We start from the raw sequence: 17568 nt of genomic DNA, 5'->3' as shown, positions 1-17568 counted from the left end.
TTTAGTCCCTGTCCCTTTGCCCCCACGCGGGCCCCAGGGTTAATGCACCGTGTGTGCATTTGTCCGGCTCCGTTGGCTCTTGGAACGGGGAGAGTGGGGGGGTCATGAGTCGAGCTTCTGCCTTGTGATCTGTGCTGTGCTCAGGGCTGCCCTGGCCCCTGGGAGCAGCCAGCCACTGAGCTCGCACTTTGTAAAGCAGCTGGGCTAATGGCCTGCCCCATTGTCGCTGTCCATGGTGGACGGCAGTGAGGTCTCCAGGTGGAGTTTAGATGGAAAACATCCCTTATGACGGCAAAGGAATCCCTCCCGGCCACACACGCGATTGAGAGCTGCTGGCTCGGCAGCAAGCAGGCGCAGATGCCCTGGAAAAGCCGGGCTTCCTCCCAGCCCTGCAGCTGTCCTAACCGTTCCCAGTCTCCAGGGGGCAAGCAGGTGTCAGGGAAACTCCCTGGGCAGGCTGCTGGCCAGGCCATGGTAGTGCTGAGAGATGCGGACCCCTCTCCGGCACACGCATACACCCCTTGCTCCGGAGAAGGGGCATTTTCCTCGCCCTAATAAAGCAGGCAGCCCCGGTGAGCGCAGGGCCTGGCCCTTCGGCTCAGGGTCCTGTGGCAGCGGTAATCTCAACTGTCCTGCCAGGTGATGCGGTTTGCGGCCAAATCCATCACCTCTCTCCCGTCCGCCACGAAGACCCCTTAATCACCTGCAGAGGTGGGGGGAATCCCCTGGCAGCAGCAGCAGCTAATGAGAGCTGCCGTGAAGAAATGCACAAACCTCGTTTGCCTGGGGAGAGCGAAGCCTTTTGCCTTCCCGAAGCCTGCTCCTGAAATCGATGGCAAAACTCCAGGGGAGCAGGACCAGCCCTTTAAACAGCCATGCGCCCCCGGGACGGCCTTGGATCCATCTCATCATTAGCAGCTCGCCTAGCCCTTCCTGCGATGAGAGCAGGGATCCAGAACCACTTTACAGGCCTAGAACTCTCCCGTCGCCACCTCCGGCAGCTCGTCAAGCTGCTGTTCTGATGGGCGCTGTCGTGAAGGGAGCGGCTGTGTCTGCCCAGTGAACACGCCGCCCCTCTCCCCCGACCCAGGAGAGCCGCTGGCCCAGACGGGTCAGGCAGTGGGGAACCGCCGTGGGGAAATGGAGGACAAATTCAGCAGGGCTGCAAACAGATCAGAGGCCGGGGATGTGTGCGGCTTGTGATGTCAAGGGCTGGGTTGGGAGGGCCGTTCCTGTTCAAACAGAGGGTCCCCTCTGTTTCCAGGGGGCCTGACTGAAATGTCCTGACGGGGCCTGCTTTCCAGAGGGAGGGGGCTCAGAACATTCTAAGAACCAGGCCCCTTTGAGGTTTGCCCCCCACCCCCACCGAAACCAGAGGCTTCCCAAATCACTTCTTCTGTCTGGGCTCCAACGCCTTCTCTCTTTCCCCGCCTTGGGGTGCCAAGCTACGAAGCGTGGCCAGACCTTGCTGTGCTGTGTGTGATTTCCCTGGCAGCGCCTCTGATTCTGCAGGCAACAGAAAGACCCCTGCAAAGCGTGAAGCTGCTGGGGATTTATGGCCGAATCTTCATGGCTCCCAGTCACTGGTGCCTGGTGAATGGGGAGGTCGTGGCTTGGCTTAGCAGGCCGCGAACTGGCACCGTTTTCTCACTGCCAGCGGCGTCTTCACTGGCCATTTTAGGCCTTGTAATTCCCCCTGGCAATAGCAGATGTGCAGTGTAGCCGGGGTGCGGGCGTTAATATCGTCGCCCCTCTGCCAAGCGGGAGCCGATTTTGAGGCCTCCCCCTGGGAAGAGAAGTGAGTGCCGTGGACTCTGGGTCTTTTCTTAGTGTCACTTGTAAGCACTGAACTAGTTAGAACTGAAGGCAGAGAGCAAACTCGCCCGCGGCTTGCAGCCGCGGCCCCCGGACGAACGCGCATCACAAAACGAACAACAATGCAGCGTTGCTTCAAAGACTGAACTCCGCTTTCAGGCGACGCAAACGGCTGCAGCAGCTCCATTGGGCGTCTCCTGCTCTAACAGCGTCCACAGGGCCGGACCTGAGTCCTGGCAGAGTCAGGAGCCCAGAGGATCAGAGTCCGAGATGGGCCAGAGGGCAGCCGGAGAGGCGGGTGGCAGGAGGCAGGCCGGGTCGGATACCAGGAGATCAGAGATTGTAATGCCATAACAAAGCCCACCCAAATCCACCGTCAATAGCGCTCTTCAAACCATGCCCCGAACGGCAAAGCGCACGTAATGAGAACCAGGGTGGGTGAGAAGTGCCACCAGGTGGCGCTCTAAGGCGCCAGATTTGCAAAAGTTCTCAGCCCCCAGCAGCTCCCATAAGGTGGGAGAGGGAGGTGGTGATGGGGGGAGAACGCCATTGTTCCCAGTGGGAAGGGGATCCTCCACTGCTCTGGGAGGGAGCCGCTGGGTGCCAAATGCTTTTGAAAAGCCGTCTGCTTCCGTTCGATGCCTAGACGGGAGCTGAGTAATACTGAAAACCCAGGGCCACTTAGCAAGCTGCTGTGTTGATTGAAACGTCATCTCGTCAAGAGGAAGCCAGCAGAGGTAGGAGGCTGGCACTTCCTACCTCTCTGTGGTGTACTCTGACGACGGCCTGCACCTTTCCCCGGCCAGGGCTTGTGCAACTGACAAAAAAAACCCATGGGGGAAAGGGCCGAGGGGGGCTTTCCCGGAACGTGGATTTCTGGGAAGGGAGAGACACGCATTCAGCATTTCCTGCCCCACACTTGAGAGCGCTGTGTTCCCCTGTGTTCACCAGCATCCAACCAACTCATGAGGATACGATCATATCCACCGCCTGTAAGCATGGCGGGCAGACAGCCTTCCTCCCATTCACTGGGACCCGCCCCGGATTGCTGATGGGGACGGCACATTGACACTCGACGTCCCAGTGCTGTTCAAAACACAAATGCTGCAAAGACACTCACTGCTCTGGAGACGCTCGCTGCTTCCTATAAAGGGAGGTGAAATGCAAGCTCAGCCCAGAGCTAGATCTAGAACCCTGGCGTCCAGACTCCCAGATCCCCGCTAAAGTCAGGGCCCCTTTCCCCTTACGGCTCTGAATAAAACCTTCTGAACACGGAAGTCTGCAGACAGCCTGAGATGACAGCCCAGAGAGAGGTGTAAAGGGTTGTTGTTCACCTCAGTGGGTGTTTACTCTGAAACCTAACAATGACAGTAATTTTAGCAGAAACATCCAGCTCACATGATTCTCCCATAATGCTCCCCCTCCACCCCATACTAAAAACTCCAGCTCTGGATCCCTTACAACAGGGCCAGATGCACCCTGACAGCCAAGCCACTGGCTCTAACCACTAGACCCCACTTCTGCCTTGAGAATTTAAGATGCAAGGATCACCGTGGATAAACATCTCAGGATAAGCGTCCAGTGTGATGCCGTGGCAGAAACGGCTAATGCTGGATAAATGGGAGTGTGACGCAGTAGGGAGGGGGGAGTGTTGACCTGGGAATGTGGCAGGGGACTTTCATTGGGATGGGAGACCTGAGAGCCTGTAACCTGAGCCAGGAGGGGGAGGCGGGAGGTAACACCTCTGCCCGGGAATCTGGACAAAGGCTGCAGGAGAGAGCCTGCTGGGGGGTGGGTGTTTGTTTCAGTTTGGTGCTGGGTGGTGGAACGCAGGGAACCTTAGGGCTGGGGTCTAAGCTCCCTGCCCCCACAGAAGGACTTGACTGAGGGGTCCTGGTTGTACCGACAAGCTCTGTTTTAGACTGTGTTCCTATTGTCCAATAAACCTTTCACTTTACTGGCTGGCTGAGAGTCATGGTGAATCCCAGGAAGAGGGGTGCAGGGCCCGGACTCCCCCACACTCCGTGACATGGGGATAGATAGGTAGATAGACGGGGTGCATGGGGAGAGAGAGAGAGAGAGAGGTCGGGGAGGGGGTGTATGGGGATAGATAGATAGGTGGGGCGATAGGATAGATTAGATTAGATGATATGGATCTGAGTGGATGAGATATATGTGTATGGCTGGGGATGTACAATGTTTGTGCACACAGGCGGATGCATGTGTGTGTGTGTGCATTGATGGGTGTGTACGGGAGACCATGGGTGGGTGCAGGGTTACATTAGGATGCCTGTGTACATGTGGGGGGGTTAGGGATCGCTAGCTAGGGGGGTGTGGGTGAATGTGTGGGTGTGGATGACTTTATGTATTTGTGCATGGATGGCTGGATACCTGTGCGCAAGGACAGGTGGGTGTGGGCAGGCATGCATGTGCATGCGGAGGGAATGCATGCAGGGTGCATGGAAGGCATGCTCGTGTGGGTGCATGGCGCGTGCATGCGTGGAGGGCACGTTTGGGTGGATGGATGTGCACGCAGGTACGTGTTCACGGGGCCGTGGAGGCGCCCGGACGGCTTGTATGTCGGGATGAACGGGGCTTGGGGTGCACGCATGGGCGGGTGGGTGCATGCACCTGTGTGCACGGTAAGGCATGTGCACGGACGGGTGTGAGGGTGCGAGTGGCACGTTTGGATGGATGCATGTGGGGTCGGTGGGTGCATGCACATGGGTGTGCGCGGGGGGGGGGGCGTGCAGGGATAGGCGTGTTCGGCTGGGTGTGTCCTGGCGTAGCCGATGGGACAGCTGTTGATCTGGGTGCCGCCGAGATGAATGAAATAATTACACGTTGCGGGCAGCCAAAGTTCCAAACACCTGGCAACGAAGCAGCCCGACGAGCTGCTCCACCCACTGTGGGAGTTCCCTGCCCTGCCTGGGAACCTGCGGGGTGTTTCGCAGGCCCCGGTCCTGCTGTCGGCGGGCCCTCGCCGAGCGACACCCTGTGCGTGCTGTCAGAATCAGCTCGGGCGGCAGAGGCTGCTGGTTTGGGTGACGCGCTACTCAGGAAGTGCCGCTGAGACAGAGCTAGACAGAGCCACAGACCCAGCCGGATGGGCCGGGGCCCCTTTCATTTTTAAGGAGGATCTGGGTAGTTTTGGTCGCAGGGCGGGGGCTGAGCCATGGGCAGAAGACCCAGACGTAGCCCTGCCAGGAGTTAGCAGGCGGGGCGAGGGGCCAGGGACCATGAACGTGCAGAAGCAGTTGATGTCTGCAGCCATCCGCGCAGAGGCAAAGAGGCACGAGGGGGTCAAACTGCATCTGAACAAAGTTTTCCGCCTGGTGGAACATGTGAGCGACCAGCCGCTGAAGAACAACATCAAGGCCTCGCTGAGCATCGTCCGAGGTAAGCGGCAGGGGCGTGGCTGGGCTGGGCTCCTCTGCCCCACAGAGGGGCCTGGCGCGCGGGTGACCACGGGAGACTCTGCTTTCCAGGGCAACGGCACGCGGCGGCTGGATTGCTGAGTCTGGGGAGGAGCCGTCGGGAAGCCGTCGAGAGGGCTCATCCCGGCCCGGTGCTGAAACGCACCACGCCAGGTGGCTCGCAGAGAGCGGGGGCGCGGGGGATGGCGTGCAGCACGCCCCTTGTTGCTCTTCCCCCCGATGTCCCTCGGCCACCGTCACGCCACTGCCGGGCTCCTGCGTTCTCAGGGCAAGTCCCGCCAGCTCCCCTGAGGAGGTGGCATCTCGGCTTGGGTGGCAGGGGACGGAGGGGGGGTCCGGGCAGGCGAGGGCTGTGGAGGGGGGAAATCGGAGCAGGCCCAGCCAGTGGCTGGGAGGTGTCTGGTCCCCTGGACGGGCGTTAGGCTGGCACTGGAGGAGACAGTGAGTGATTCGCTCTGTGCCGTGTAAGGTCCACGCTGTCGGGACCAGGCTGGCCCTGGCAGGGGCACACTGGGTTTGCCTCCTCACTTCCGCGGCTCTGGCTGTTGTGCAAAGAGGGAGGCGATCCCGCAAACGGCCGGGGAGGTGGGCGGGGAGGGGAGAGAGCCCCATGGTGGCGTAGAGACTTGTCGGTTAGGCTGCTTTCCTGTGGGTTTCTGGAGCCTCCTGCGATCGGTGGGGGAGGGCAGCCGGGGTAGGCATCCGTCACGCAGGTCCCCTCTGCCCCAAACAACCTGCACCAGGCTGGTGTCCCAGGCACGCGGGGCGGTCTCTCGAAGGGGACGGTGAGGGACGAGTGAGGTTCTCATGCTCCTTCCTGTGGATGCCGGAGGGCTGGCCAGGGCAGGGCTCCCTCCAGAGGGGACTCTGGCACCCTGGCCCCCCCCGGCAGCAGGCATCAAACCCCAGTCCCTTCTGGCAATGCTCTAGGATACTGGGCTGGCAGCGGCAGCAGCTAGGCCCCGGATCTCCCCCTGTGGCAAGAACTGTGCTAGGCCCTGGGGCTGGCGTTGGGAGCGTGTCCAGGGCCAGGAGCCTGCTGCCCCCCTGTTCTCGGTGGGTAAAGTGCAGCAGCCCCGGGGCACTGCCCGCCAGCGGAACGGGGGGAGGAAGAGAGGGAACGCCAGCCATCCCAGGGACATCCCACTCCCTGCGTCCCGGAGCACCAAGCGAACGGCGCATCCCTTCCCGATGCCACCTGGGAATCCCCGGCGGGCGACACTGGTCGTCTGACCCTCAGCAGCTTGCCAGCTCTCTCCTAGGCAGCCGCCGCAGCAGCTGGCTGACACACTCAGCCCCTTCCCAGGGCGTCAGCTCTGTCCCACTTGGCCATCCAGGGACGTTCCTTTCACGTCGGAAACAGCTGGTCCTGACAGCTGGAAAGTTCCCTCCGCCCGGGCCTCTGCACCGAGCTCCTTCCCGCAGGGAGTGGCTCCTCCCCTCTGCACACGCGTGTGCACACACCCGTGCTTGTGTGCGGTCACACCTGCACACGCTCACACCCGCGTGCATGCACCCCCCCCGCTTGTGTGCGGTCACACCTTAGCACACGCCGGCACACGCGCCTACTTGTGTGCACACAACACACACCTTTGCACGTTCCCACCCCCACGCACGCACACGCTCCTACTGGTGTGCAGCCACCCGGGTGTTAACGCAGACAGGCCCACGACACTTGACACACGCTGGTGTTCAACCACACCTGCGTTCACACACACACACACACACACAAAGCTGCCCCCTCGGATTAAACACCCACACGCATCCACACATATTTGCATGCGGCCACCCACGTATCAACAGGCCCGCCTGCGTGCGCACACATATGCATGCCGGCTTGCACACCCGTGTGTACACGCGCCCCTCCCCCCTCCCCCGCCCCCAGCCATGCCAGGGGCTGGCCACTCTGGGGATCGGAAGCCCAGCCTCCATGTGGCCAGCTGCCCTCCCGCCCCACTAGCCGGCTGCCCTGCCTGCACCTTGCTGCCCCACTGAGCCATTAGCCGGTGATGACAGCCGCGCTCTCCAAGCAGCAGGGAGGTTCCTGTGGTTACAGGCCCCTGTGCACCTTCCGGCTGGAGTTTGCCTCCAAGTTTCCTGGGGCGCCTGCTCCCCGCTTGTATGGGACTGGGAGGGGGAGCTGAGGCTGTAGCAGAGGGGGCTGCCCCATGCCGGGGGTGGGGAGAGCTGCATCATGTATCAGGGGAGCCGCACCATGCTGGGGCGGGGAGGGGGGGAGGGAGGCTGGGCTGATGCTGTAGCAGAGGGAGTGCACCATGCTGCGGGGGAGGGGAGCTGCACCATGTTGGGGGGCAGGGGCTAGGCGGAGGGGTGCGCCATGCTGGGGGCGAGGGAAGTTTCACTGTGCTGGAGGGTGGAGTTGCACCGGGTGGCGGGGAGGGGAGCTGCACCAGGTAGGGGGCGTGACTGGGCTGATTCTGTAGCAAAAGGGGGTGCACCATTCTGGGGGGAGGGGAGCTGCACTGGGCTGTGGGGAGGGGCATTGGACGTGCTAGTGGGGAGGGGAGGTGCACTGGGCTGGGGGGAGTGGCATTGGACCGTCCTGGTGGGGAGGGGAGCTGCACTGGGCTGGGGGGAGGGGCATTGGACCGTGCTGGTGGGGAGGGGAGCTGCACTGGGCTGGGGGGGGGAACTGGGCTGTTGCTGATCCCGTGGCCACGTCCCGGCTGGGCGGGATGGTGCCCGGGCTGGGGGCAGGTGCCGGGGACAACAGATGGGGCCCGTCCCAGCTGGGCATCTGAGAATGATGGAGCCCAGCACTCGCCTTGGCTGTCGGGGCCCGAGCCCCCCGCGGGCACCAGGCGCCCGGGCACCATCGCTCCCGGCCTCGTGCGGAGGGGCAGTCCGGGCTCACCGGCAGCGGCCGCCCGGGGCTCAGGACGGGGTGGCCCCACGCCAGGCCCTTTCCGGCCCCGGCACTGGTGTTCAGCGCTGCGGTTCCCCTGTGCAACGGGGCACCTGACTCCTGCGGTTGGAGACACCGCCTCGTTCGCCGCCTCCGCCCGCTGGGGGACCTGGACGGGGCTGCCTCTCGCCGGTGCCAGGTTCGATGCCAGCGCCCGGCTCTTCGGGTGGCTTCTGTGTGCCGGGCTCTGGCGCAGAGGTGGATCCCGGGTGCCAGAGCGGGGGCCATGGCAAGGAAGGAGTTGTGGGCGTTGGTGCCGTGTGGCACACGCAGCGCGGGGCCTTTACAGGGACCGAGGGGAGGGGGCGTTTGTGAAGGGCTGGGACCCACCCCTGTCCAGGACCGGTCGCATCAGGGGCATCTGTGTGCCTGGGGCTGGCTGGGGTCGGGGGAAGGGGGCTATGGGATGAGCAGGGCCAGGCTGGGGGCCAGTGGTGTCCTGGTTGTGGGGTGAGCAGGGGGCTAGCTATGGGGTGCGGGGGGAAGTGGAGCAATATAGGGGCTGGGCCTCATCTCCCTTCCCTACGTCCTGCTGCTCCAACGGGGTTATGGGCCGGGATGCTGGGGCTGGGCCATGGGGGCTGGGAGAGGGCCAGGCGGGAAAGCGGGGGAGGTCTCCCCCTTCGTGGTTCAGGGGTCGTTTGCTCCAGTTCATTCCCGGCAGCGGGGTCGCCTCACCTGGGACGAGATCTCTGTCCCGCCCCGGTGCCGGGCCAGTGCCTGGGGTGGGGAGGAGGGAGAAGCCCCCAGAAGCGCAGATCTGTCCAAGGCTGCCCCAGCTGGATCCTTCACCCCCTGGCCCCCGCCACCGGTTCCGACCCTCCCCCAGGAGGCAGGGGCCCTGTCGCCCAAACCTTGCAGTGCGCGGTGCCCCTTGCCACTGGCATCTCGAAGGCACCGCCCCCGGCTGGTGGCTGACACACGGGCTGGCATTTCCACCCGAGCCAAGAGCTCGCCGGGCCGCTCTCGCCAGGTGGCATCTGGGGCCTGGGTGCGGTGCCAGCCGAGCCCCCGTCGGCTTTGCCCGTCCTGCCCGGGCACCGCCCGCTGCTCTTGTGCCTCCCCGCCGCCGGCGCTGGGCGCTCGCCGGCCCCCTCGACCTGGCCTCTCCCGCCCCCCCGTTCCTTTCAACGGTGGCTGCCGGATCCCACATAGCAACCCGCTGTGCTGCTGTCATGACAACGGGGAGGCGGTCCGGTTGCCACGGGGCAGCTGGGCACCTCTGGAAAGGCAGGTGGCTGTGCCCTGGGCACAGGGTCTCGAGCCGGAGAGCGCGTCGCACGCCGAACACTTCGCTCTCGGCGCTGCCCTGGTTGCCCTCGGGCGCTGGCAGCGGTGCTGACTCAGGCCAGCTGTGGGCACGGGGTGAATTCCAGCAGCCGGGCGCCACCCTAGCAGGTAACTAAGGGAGAGAGACAACGCGGCTTGTTTGGTTTCCCTCCCTGCAGCCTGACAGGTCCGGGAGGTTTCCCAGGCATTACAGCCGGGAAATGCCATGCGCTCATCCCTTGGCTTTCTCTGCTGAGCCAGCAGCTCCGGCCCCGCCGTCTCGCCGCCCCGATCCTGTGCGGGGGGAGGCGGAGTGGAGAGAGATTAGACACCTAAGCCCCACTGGGACGTGCCACTCGCCACCCTGGCTAGGCAGGGAGGCCCGTGATGGGGACACAGTCCGGATGCCCACGGTTTGCGGGCAGGGGCGGCGGAGGGGAGCATGTGCCCGAGGCCGCCCCCTCGAGGTGACGCGGGAGGGGGGTGCGGAGAGGAACCGGCCTCCGTTGGGGCTCCGAGCGCAAGCGAGCAGCAGGCTCCTCTGGGGGTATCTTCCTGTCGCAGTCACGTGCGCTGGGCTGGCCAGATGGAGCAGCAGTACCGGCTGCCTGGCTGCGTCCCGGGCCCCGCTGTGTGGGCTGCAGCGATTCGTCTTCTGCTTCCCTGAGACGTGCCAAACGGGGAAGTGAAGCCCCCGCGCCAGCCAGCAGCAAGAAGAACCTGCAGCAAGGGCTATTAGCCAAGCTGGTCAGGGATGCAACCCTGGGTGTCCCCAGTCTCTGACAGCCAGGAGCTGGGACTGGATGACAGGGGATGGATCACTACGTTGTCCTGTTCTCTCCGAAGCACCCGGCGTTGGTCACTGTCAGCAGCCAGATACGGGGCTAGATGGACCATCGCACTGACCCTGGATGGCTGTTCTTATGCTGGTTCCATGGAGCAGCCAGAACCTGGGGGGCGGGTGTCGGGACCAGCAGGCGACCTCTCAATGATCCATCCTGTCTCTTTGGTATTCACCGTCGGGCCCATCTATGAAGGAGATCCATCCAGCTGTGTATTACCATAGGGCCTAGTGAGAACAGATACAGCCCCTGCCTCAAGGAGCGTGTAGCTTACACAGACGACGAGTAGGAGGGGCAGTGACTTGACCAAGGGCACCCAGGGAGTCAGTGGCAGGGCTGGGCTTAGACCCCCAGGGCTCATGAGTGCCACTGGGCCGCGCTGAGTCCTCGCTCCCACTCCCTTTAACCAGAGGCCTGCCTGACCTCGAGGGCTCCCCTTCCACTCTCCTGTGCGGCTGAGTCCTCGTAACCCCAACAAGTCTGGGCCCAGATTCCTGGGGGACTCGACCCCCAACCTTGTAGTGGTCACTCAGGGTAGGGGCTACGGAGTCCCCACTCCGGGGGTTTCTTGCCGCTCTGGACGCTTCACTGACCCACTGATCATCACACACAGTTCAAAGCAAATACAATTTATTAAACAGGAATCGATTTAAAAAATAAGGGAAAAACAGGAAAGGTGAAAGGAAAACACGTCACCCCGCTCTGTGGCATGGGGACGTCACACCCAGCGTCTCTGGAACATCAGGGCAGTTCAGTCTGATCCTCACACGTCCCAGCCCCTGCCCAGGCCCAGCTGTGCTGCAGGGATGCTGCGGGCCAGATACCTGCCCTGGCGGTGGCCACACGCCCTCAGGCTCTAGGTGGCAGGACCCTTCTTCCCAGCGTCGCCCCTGTCGGGGTTACGATCCCCCTGGCCTGCAGAGCCTCTTGGCTGGGGCATCTCTCTGCACTGGGCCCGCTGCCCAGGGTCCCCCTCGCTCTCCCCAGCTCACCGCACCCAGCTCCGGACTGCTCCGGCCCCAGCTCCTCCAGCTCCACTCTGCCCCAGCACGGCTACTGCTGGGCTGCTTCTCCGGCCCCCCTGGCTCTGGGGCTACAGCTCTGCTCCCAGCACAGGTCTGCTCCCTGGGCTGCTTCTCTGGCCCCTCTGGCTGGCCCGGCTCTGCTCCCAGCTTAGCTCGGGCCCCTGCTGTCTCCTTAGCTCGGCCCCGCCCTGTCTGATCCAGGCAACTCCGGCTCATATGAAGGAGGGGACCCCCCCGCCCCAGCCCCCTGACTCCCTCATTACCCTGCCCGCTCTGTCAATCAGGCTGACCTGGAGCGTTGACCTCTCCCCATTGCCCCTGGGGACAATCTCAGGGGCCTGATTTCCCATCATTCCTTCCCCTTTCTTTTGGGACTGGGAGCTAGCCAACCGAAACCCCCCCACTGAATGTTAGTAAGGGGACAACAGTCCCCTGACATCGAGATGGGCCCGAACCCCCTTGCCCGGACCCTAAACGTAACCACCTGGCCAGGCGGGTCCAGAGGCAGCCGACAGCAGGGAGAGGTCTGAGCTCCAGACCGGTCCATCCCCCAGACTCTCTTCCGCCCCCATCCTGCCGACCGTGGGACCGCGCCTTCCGAAAGCCTGGCATGCGCTGGGTGACATCACAGCTGGTTGCCGCGACAACGGCTGTGATGTCACAAGCAGCGGGGCATCTGACATCATGCGGGGAACTCGGCCGTCGCTGAGCCGGCCAAGCCCTTCGTGGCAAGTTCTGCCCACCCCCCTCCCCCCGCCTCCTTTCCTGCCCCTCTCCCCGCACGCCTCGCCGACGTGTCCCAGATCTCCGGCCCACGCCATGGCCCCTGGCTGGGCTGAACTTTCAGGAGGGGCAGCAAGGCCGCAGCCCAAAGGATCCTGCTGGGGGGCTGGATGGGACCGTGCCGCCGTGTGCATTGCTCGGAGCACCCCGGCCGCAGCGTGTCCTGGGAGGGGCTGGGGGTGCCAAGGCCCCGCTGCGTAAGCAGAACCCGGCCGGGGCCCTCCCGGGCGAGATCTGGGGGGACCTAGCGTCCCTCAGCTAGGTCCCGGCCCGCCCCAGCAGGAGGCATCTCAGCAGACTGGCTCCTGCAGCCGGCAGCCCTTTGGGGGTCTTGACCCCAGGCTCGGGGCGGGCTCTCAGGCTGGAGGCAGCTGGCCCGCTGGTGCCTCCGGTGCCCGCGGTTTCGGGGAGGCTGTGCAGGGCTCTCGGGAACCAACCCCCGAAGGGGAGCCGCACGCCAGGCACACGGAGCCTGTCTCCCGCGGTGGGGCTCTTGCCAAGTGCCCGCTCTGCCGGGCCCAGGCCCGCCCCTCTCTGCTGAGCCGAGCCCCAGGGACGGGCACCCTGGTGAGCCCCGGCCGGCCCCGCCAGCTGCTCCGCCCATGGCCGGGTCCCCTGTAGCTCGGCCGTGGGCTGGAGCGGGGAGAGGGCACTCCTTGCCTCTGGCGCTGGGGTGCTCCGACAGATGCCCGGTGCCACGTGGAGGGGGGCATCTCTATGGGCAGCCCGGCCCCGGGATGCCCGAGTCACGGTCCCGGCTGCCCTGGGGCATGCTGGAGACAGGGGGTGAACTCGCCCCCACCCCCCAGCGCAGGCTGCGGTTTGGGGGGGGCGCAGGGGGAACGAGCGGGGATTCAGCAGCAGCACAGGCCGTGGGTGGATCTCCATGGTGATGCACGCAGCTCTGTCACGAGCTGGGGTGGGGGGGCTGCTCCTGGCTCCCCAGAGTCTCCGGGGGCGGGGGGCACCCTGCGCTTTACCACACATGGCCGGCTGCTGCTGCAAGGCAGGGCGCTGGCCCAGCCCCCACCCCCAAAGGCAGAGCCTGGGCTGTAGCATGCTGGCACAGTGGGGCCACACTGAGCAGCTTTGGGGGGGGCATACCCCAGTTTGCATGGCGGGGGGGGCACCGTGCATTTCAGCTGCAGTGCTAAGTGGAGAGGAGCTGCCCCCTGCAGCCATAGGGGAGGGGTCCGCGACCCACTTTCCCCCCGATTTGGGAAGGGTCGGGAGGGATCGGGGGGAGGAAGGGCAATCGTGGGGGGGGGGAATCATACCCAATTCTACCCCAGGAGGTGGATGCAGCAGGGAAGGGTGGGAGTTCAGGGTGCGGGTAGCCGCCCCCCCTCATGCCAGGACTTAGTGCAGTGTGGGGGTTGTGGAATCAGGGTGGGGGGTCATGCCCCACTCTTCCCCAGACCTTGGATGCAGTGGGGAGGGGGGGAGGGTTTGGCGGGATCTGGGGGCACCATGCCCCATTCTCCCCCAACACTTGGGGTGCAGCGGGGAGGAGGGGGCCCCCTCCTCTCTGGGGACGAGCGCAGCGGGGAGCGGATGGACCCGGGAGAGTCCCCTTTGCTGCAAACACCCTGCCGGGAAGCCAACATCTTATCTCCGCTTCCCCTGTGTAACTGCGGCCCTGCCTCCCCGAAAGCCGCCTACCGACGAGTTTATTATAGCCCTGCCGGGGCATAGGGGGACTACTACTGCTGCCTGGCTGGGTTTGCGGAGTACAAGGCATGGGGGGCTGGGGGCTGGCAAACCGAATGGGGGGCAGGTGGGTGGGTGGGGCTAGCGGTGGGGGTGTGGGTGGGGGAGCAGTGGGGGTGTGGAGGCTGGGGGGGCTGAAGGAGGAAGTGGGGTGTTGGCGGGGCTGGTGGGGGTGTGGAGGGTGGGGGGGCTGAAGGAGGAAGTGGGGTGTTGGCGGGGCTGGTGGGGAAGCAGTGGGGGTGTGAAGGCTGGGGGGGCTGAAGGAGGAAGTGGGGTGTTGGTGGGGGTGGCAGTGGGACAGTGGATGAAGCCGCCCCCCGACTTTGCCGTCTGTTCACTCCCCACGACCCATTGGGGTGGAGAATCCCGGGTGATCTCACGCCAGCGCGAGCTGAGCTTGTGCCCACCCGGCACCACCCCGGGGCGGGCGCTGGGCTCCCATAGTCACAGCTGGACCCCGTGAGAGCCGGCACCGCACGCCGCTGGCTGAGATCAGAGCCTCCGGGCTTCCCCCCCAGAACCCCCCCGCAGGGTCCTGCCTGCTGCCTTAGCAGCTGGGAAGGGGCTTCGGGCCCAGCCCTGCCCAGACAGCAGCTGTGGGGGACGACTGACCCAGCTCCTGCCACCCATCAGCCCCTGCATGCCCGTTCTGGAGCCTCCGCTGTGCTCGGCTCCACGGTCAAGTTGAGTCACCATCGCCAGGCAGGCCGGGGCTGCGTCAGGGACGGCTGGGAAGAGGCGGGCATGGGGGAAGGCGACCCCCACAGGGTCCGCTATCCCCCAACCCCTCCCCTGCATGCCCGGCAGCCCTGGCTGGCAACGGGCAGACCCCTGCGCAGTCGTAACAGCTCCTCGCCAGTGTTTGCGGCTCAGGCAGGAGATGCCAGGCGGCTGCCGGTGCCAGGCTGGCACCGCTCCCTGGGGGCCCCTGGCTGCTCCCGGCGCTGGGGGTGAGAGGCAGAGACGTGGTCCCAGGTCCCGGGAAGCGGCTCACGCCGTGGCAGTCGCCGCATGGACCCGTTCCGGGCGTGACTGGGGCTTTGTGCTATAATTCAGTAAATGGGGTCGTGTCTAGCGTGTATCAGGGAGAGCTGCGGCATGAGCCCAGCCCGGCGGGAGTGGGAGGTGGGCAAATTTGTTCCCCATGCTGCTCTGCTGATGCCCCTCAATCCCGACCCACAGCCCCTGGCTGTCCCAGGCATGGCTCCCCGATCCCCCCCCAGCTCTGCCAATGCCCCTCAATCCCGACCCACAGCCCCTGGCTGTCCCAGGCATGGCTTCCTGCCCCCCCCCAGCTCTACCAATGCCCCCCAATCCCAACCCAGCTGTCTCAGGCATGGCTCTCCGATCCCCCCCCAGTTCTGCCAATGCCCCTCAATCCCGACCCACAGCCCCTTCCTGTCCCAGGCATGGCTCCCCGATCCCCCCCCAGCTCTGCCAATGCCCCTCAATCCCGACCCACAGCCCCTGGCTGTCCCAGGCATAGCTTCCTGCCCCCCCCCAGCTCTACCAATGCCCCCCAATCCCAACCCAGCTGTCTCAGGCATGGCTCTCCGATCCCCCCCAGTTCTGCCAATGCCCCTCAATCCCGACCCACAGCCCCCAGCTGTCCCAGGCATGGCTTCCTGCCCCCCCCCAGCTCTACCAATGCCCCCCAATCCCGACCCACAGCCTCTGGCTGTCCCAGCCCTGAGCTCCCCACCTCCAGCCAGGAGCGCCCCCCCTCCACAGCTATCGCTGGCCTAGGCCTGTCTACGGTGAATTGCCGGGCTGCAGCTCTGCCGAGGCCCCACTTTCTCCATGTGGTGGGTTTAAAGAACAAGCAGCTCCCGGCGCTGTCCGCGACTGGGCTCTCTCTCTGCCAAGGGCCCGCTCCGGGCTGGCAGTTTGGTGAGTCGACTCCAGTGGATCCGCTGAGACTCATTCAGATCCTGGGGCGACTCTTGCCCAGAGCTGTTCCCAGCCCCGGGTGTGTTGTTGGGTGCGGGGCTGGGCTCTCCCGCCGGCCTGCTGGCACCAGAACCGTGGCCCTTTAAGGGGAGCCGGTGTCCTGCAGGGTTTCGCGGGGTTGCGATGCCTCCCCGATCCATTGTGTTCGCTCCCTGCAAGGTCTGCTGTGCCAGCCGGGCACGGGAGGCTGCTGCTATAAATAGCTCCCCAAGGAGGAACAAACCGGCTCGATAGGAGCAGGGATCAGAGCAGGGTCAAAGGCAGAGCTGGGCCCTTCCCTGTGACAGGGACCCGGGTCGTTCTTGTCTCCCGGGTTAAAGAGAGGGAACCGCCGTGTGGAGGGACCCCAGGGCTGGGCGGGCAGGGGGCTGTGGGTCAGGAGTAAGGGGCACCGGCAGAGCTGGGGGGGAGCCCAGGGCTGGGCTGGCAGGGGGCTGTGGGTCAGGAGTGAGGGGCACTGGCAGAGCTGGGGGGGAGCCCAGGGCTGGGCTGGCAGGGGGCTGTGGGTCAGGAGTGAGGGGCACTGGCAGAGCTGGGGGAGGGGGCCCAGCTGCTCATGGGACAGGCACCCACAGCTCCGCGGCTGGCCCTGACTGGAGCCTTGTCAGCCGCCTTAGTGGAGGGGGCAGGGGGGGCGTGTTTTGTGGGGCTGAGCTTCTCGGGCCCCAGCCTGGGTGGGGTGGAAGAATGCTGCTGGGGGAATGGGGGCAGGTCGCCGTGCACCTCCCGGGGCTGGGCCTGCTCTGGAGTTTCACAGCGGCCGCAGCTGACGGGGCCGGGACGCCATCCCCGTCCCCCCGGGCTGAATTCACAGGCAGTGTTTTGCAAAGGGGAAATAAACCCTTCTCTGCCCCGCAGCAAACGGCACTGAGTTCGAGGATCAGCCGCTCTCTGCAGGAAAGGAACCGCGCCTGGGGTGGAGGCAGCTCCCCACCATGCTGGCAAATTCAGCCCTGGCCCGAGGGACCCGGATCCCCCGGAGCAGCTGGCTCCGGGCCTCTCCTGGGGGGGGGGGGGGGGTCAAGGGGTGGGCGAACCGAGGGAGATGTGCCATTGTCACGTGATGTGCTTCTGATCCACCTGGGCCTGTGAGAGCCCCCCCCGCCGAGCTGGCTGTTCCCGGCTAGAGTCCGGGCATCTGCCAAGATGGCGGTCATGGCCCTGGGCAGCCAGCAGCCATATTGCCCAGCCTGCAGGACCAGGGGGGGCTGGGTTAGTGACACACCCATGCTCCCCGGCTCGACCCTCGGCACTAGGGTTGCCAACCTTCCCGGTGTCGCCGGGAGTCTCCCGGAATCAGGCCCTATCTCCTGGAGGCTACTGAAGCCAAACCGGGAGATTTGATGTCGCTAAAAGTCTGGCAGCGCAGCGGGGCTAAGGCAGGCTCCCTGCCTGCCCTGGCCCTGCACCGCTCCCAGAAATGGCTGGCATGTCCCTGCGGCCCCTGGAGAGGGGGCCAGGCGACTCTGCACGCTACCTCCGCCCCCCGCGCTGACTCCAGCCAATGGGAGCTGTGGGTGTGGCACTTGTAGGCATGGTCTGTGCGCGGAGCCCCCTGCCCCCCCAGGGGCCTCACGGACGTGCTGGCTGCTTCTGGGATTGGCACGGGGCCAGGGGATTTAGCCCCGCTGTGCCGTCACCTGGAAGCCGCCTGCGGTAAGCGCCTTCAGGCCGGAGCCTGCATCCCGCACCCTCTCCTGCACCCCCAGCCCCCTGCCCCAGCCCGGTGAAAGTGAATGACGGTGCGGGAGAGCGAGCGACAGAGGGAGGGGGGATGGAGTGAACAGGGGTGGGGCCTTGGAGAAAGGGCA

The 17568-nt window shown here is 65.0% G+C and overlaps 1 protein-coding gene across 2 annotated transcripts in view; it reads left to right on the top strand.

Moving 5' to 3' along the window:
* Positions 1-4950: 4950 nt before the first annotated feature.
* Positions 4951-17568, top strand: part of AGAP2 (ArfGAP with GTPase domain, ankyrin repeat and PH domain 2) — a 58011-nt gene continuing 45393 nt past the window's right edge. The window contains exon 1 of one of the 2 annotated variants that reach the window (XM_075121414.1): positions 4951-5214. In XM_075121414.1, the coding sequence (XP_074977515.1) occupies positions 5055-5214 (160 nt within the window). In that variant the 5' untranslated portion in view covers positions 4951-5054. The remainder of the gene's footprint in view (positions 5215-17568) is intronic. The other variant, XM_075121413.1, reaches the window with a different exon arrangement.

The sequence above is a fragment of the Caretta caretta genome, chromosome 20, assembly GCF_965140235.1.
Source record: "Caretta caretta isolate rCarCar2 chromosome 20, rCarCar1.hap1, whole genome shotgun sequence".
Taxonomy (NCBI): Eukaryota; Metazoa; Chordata; order Testudines; family Cheloniidae; genus Caretta; species Caretta caretta.
The sequence above is the reverse complement of the archived record's forward strand: the minus strand, read 5'-3'. Positions and strand labels throughout refer to the sequence as shown.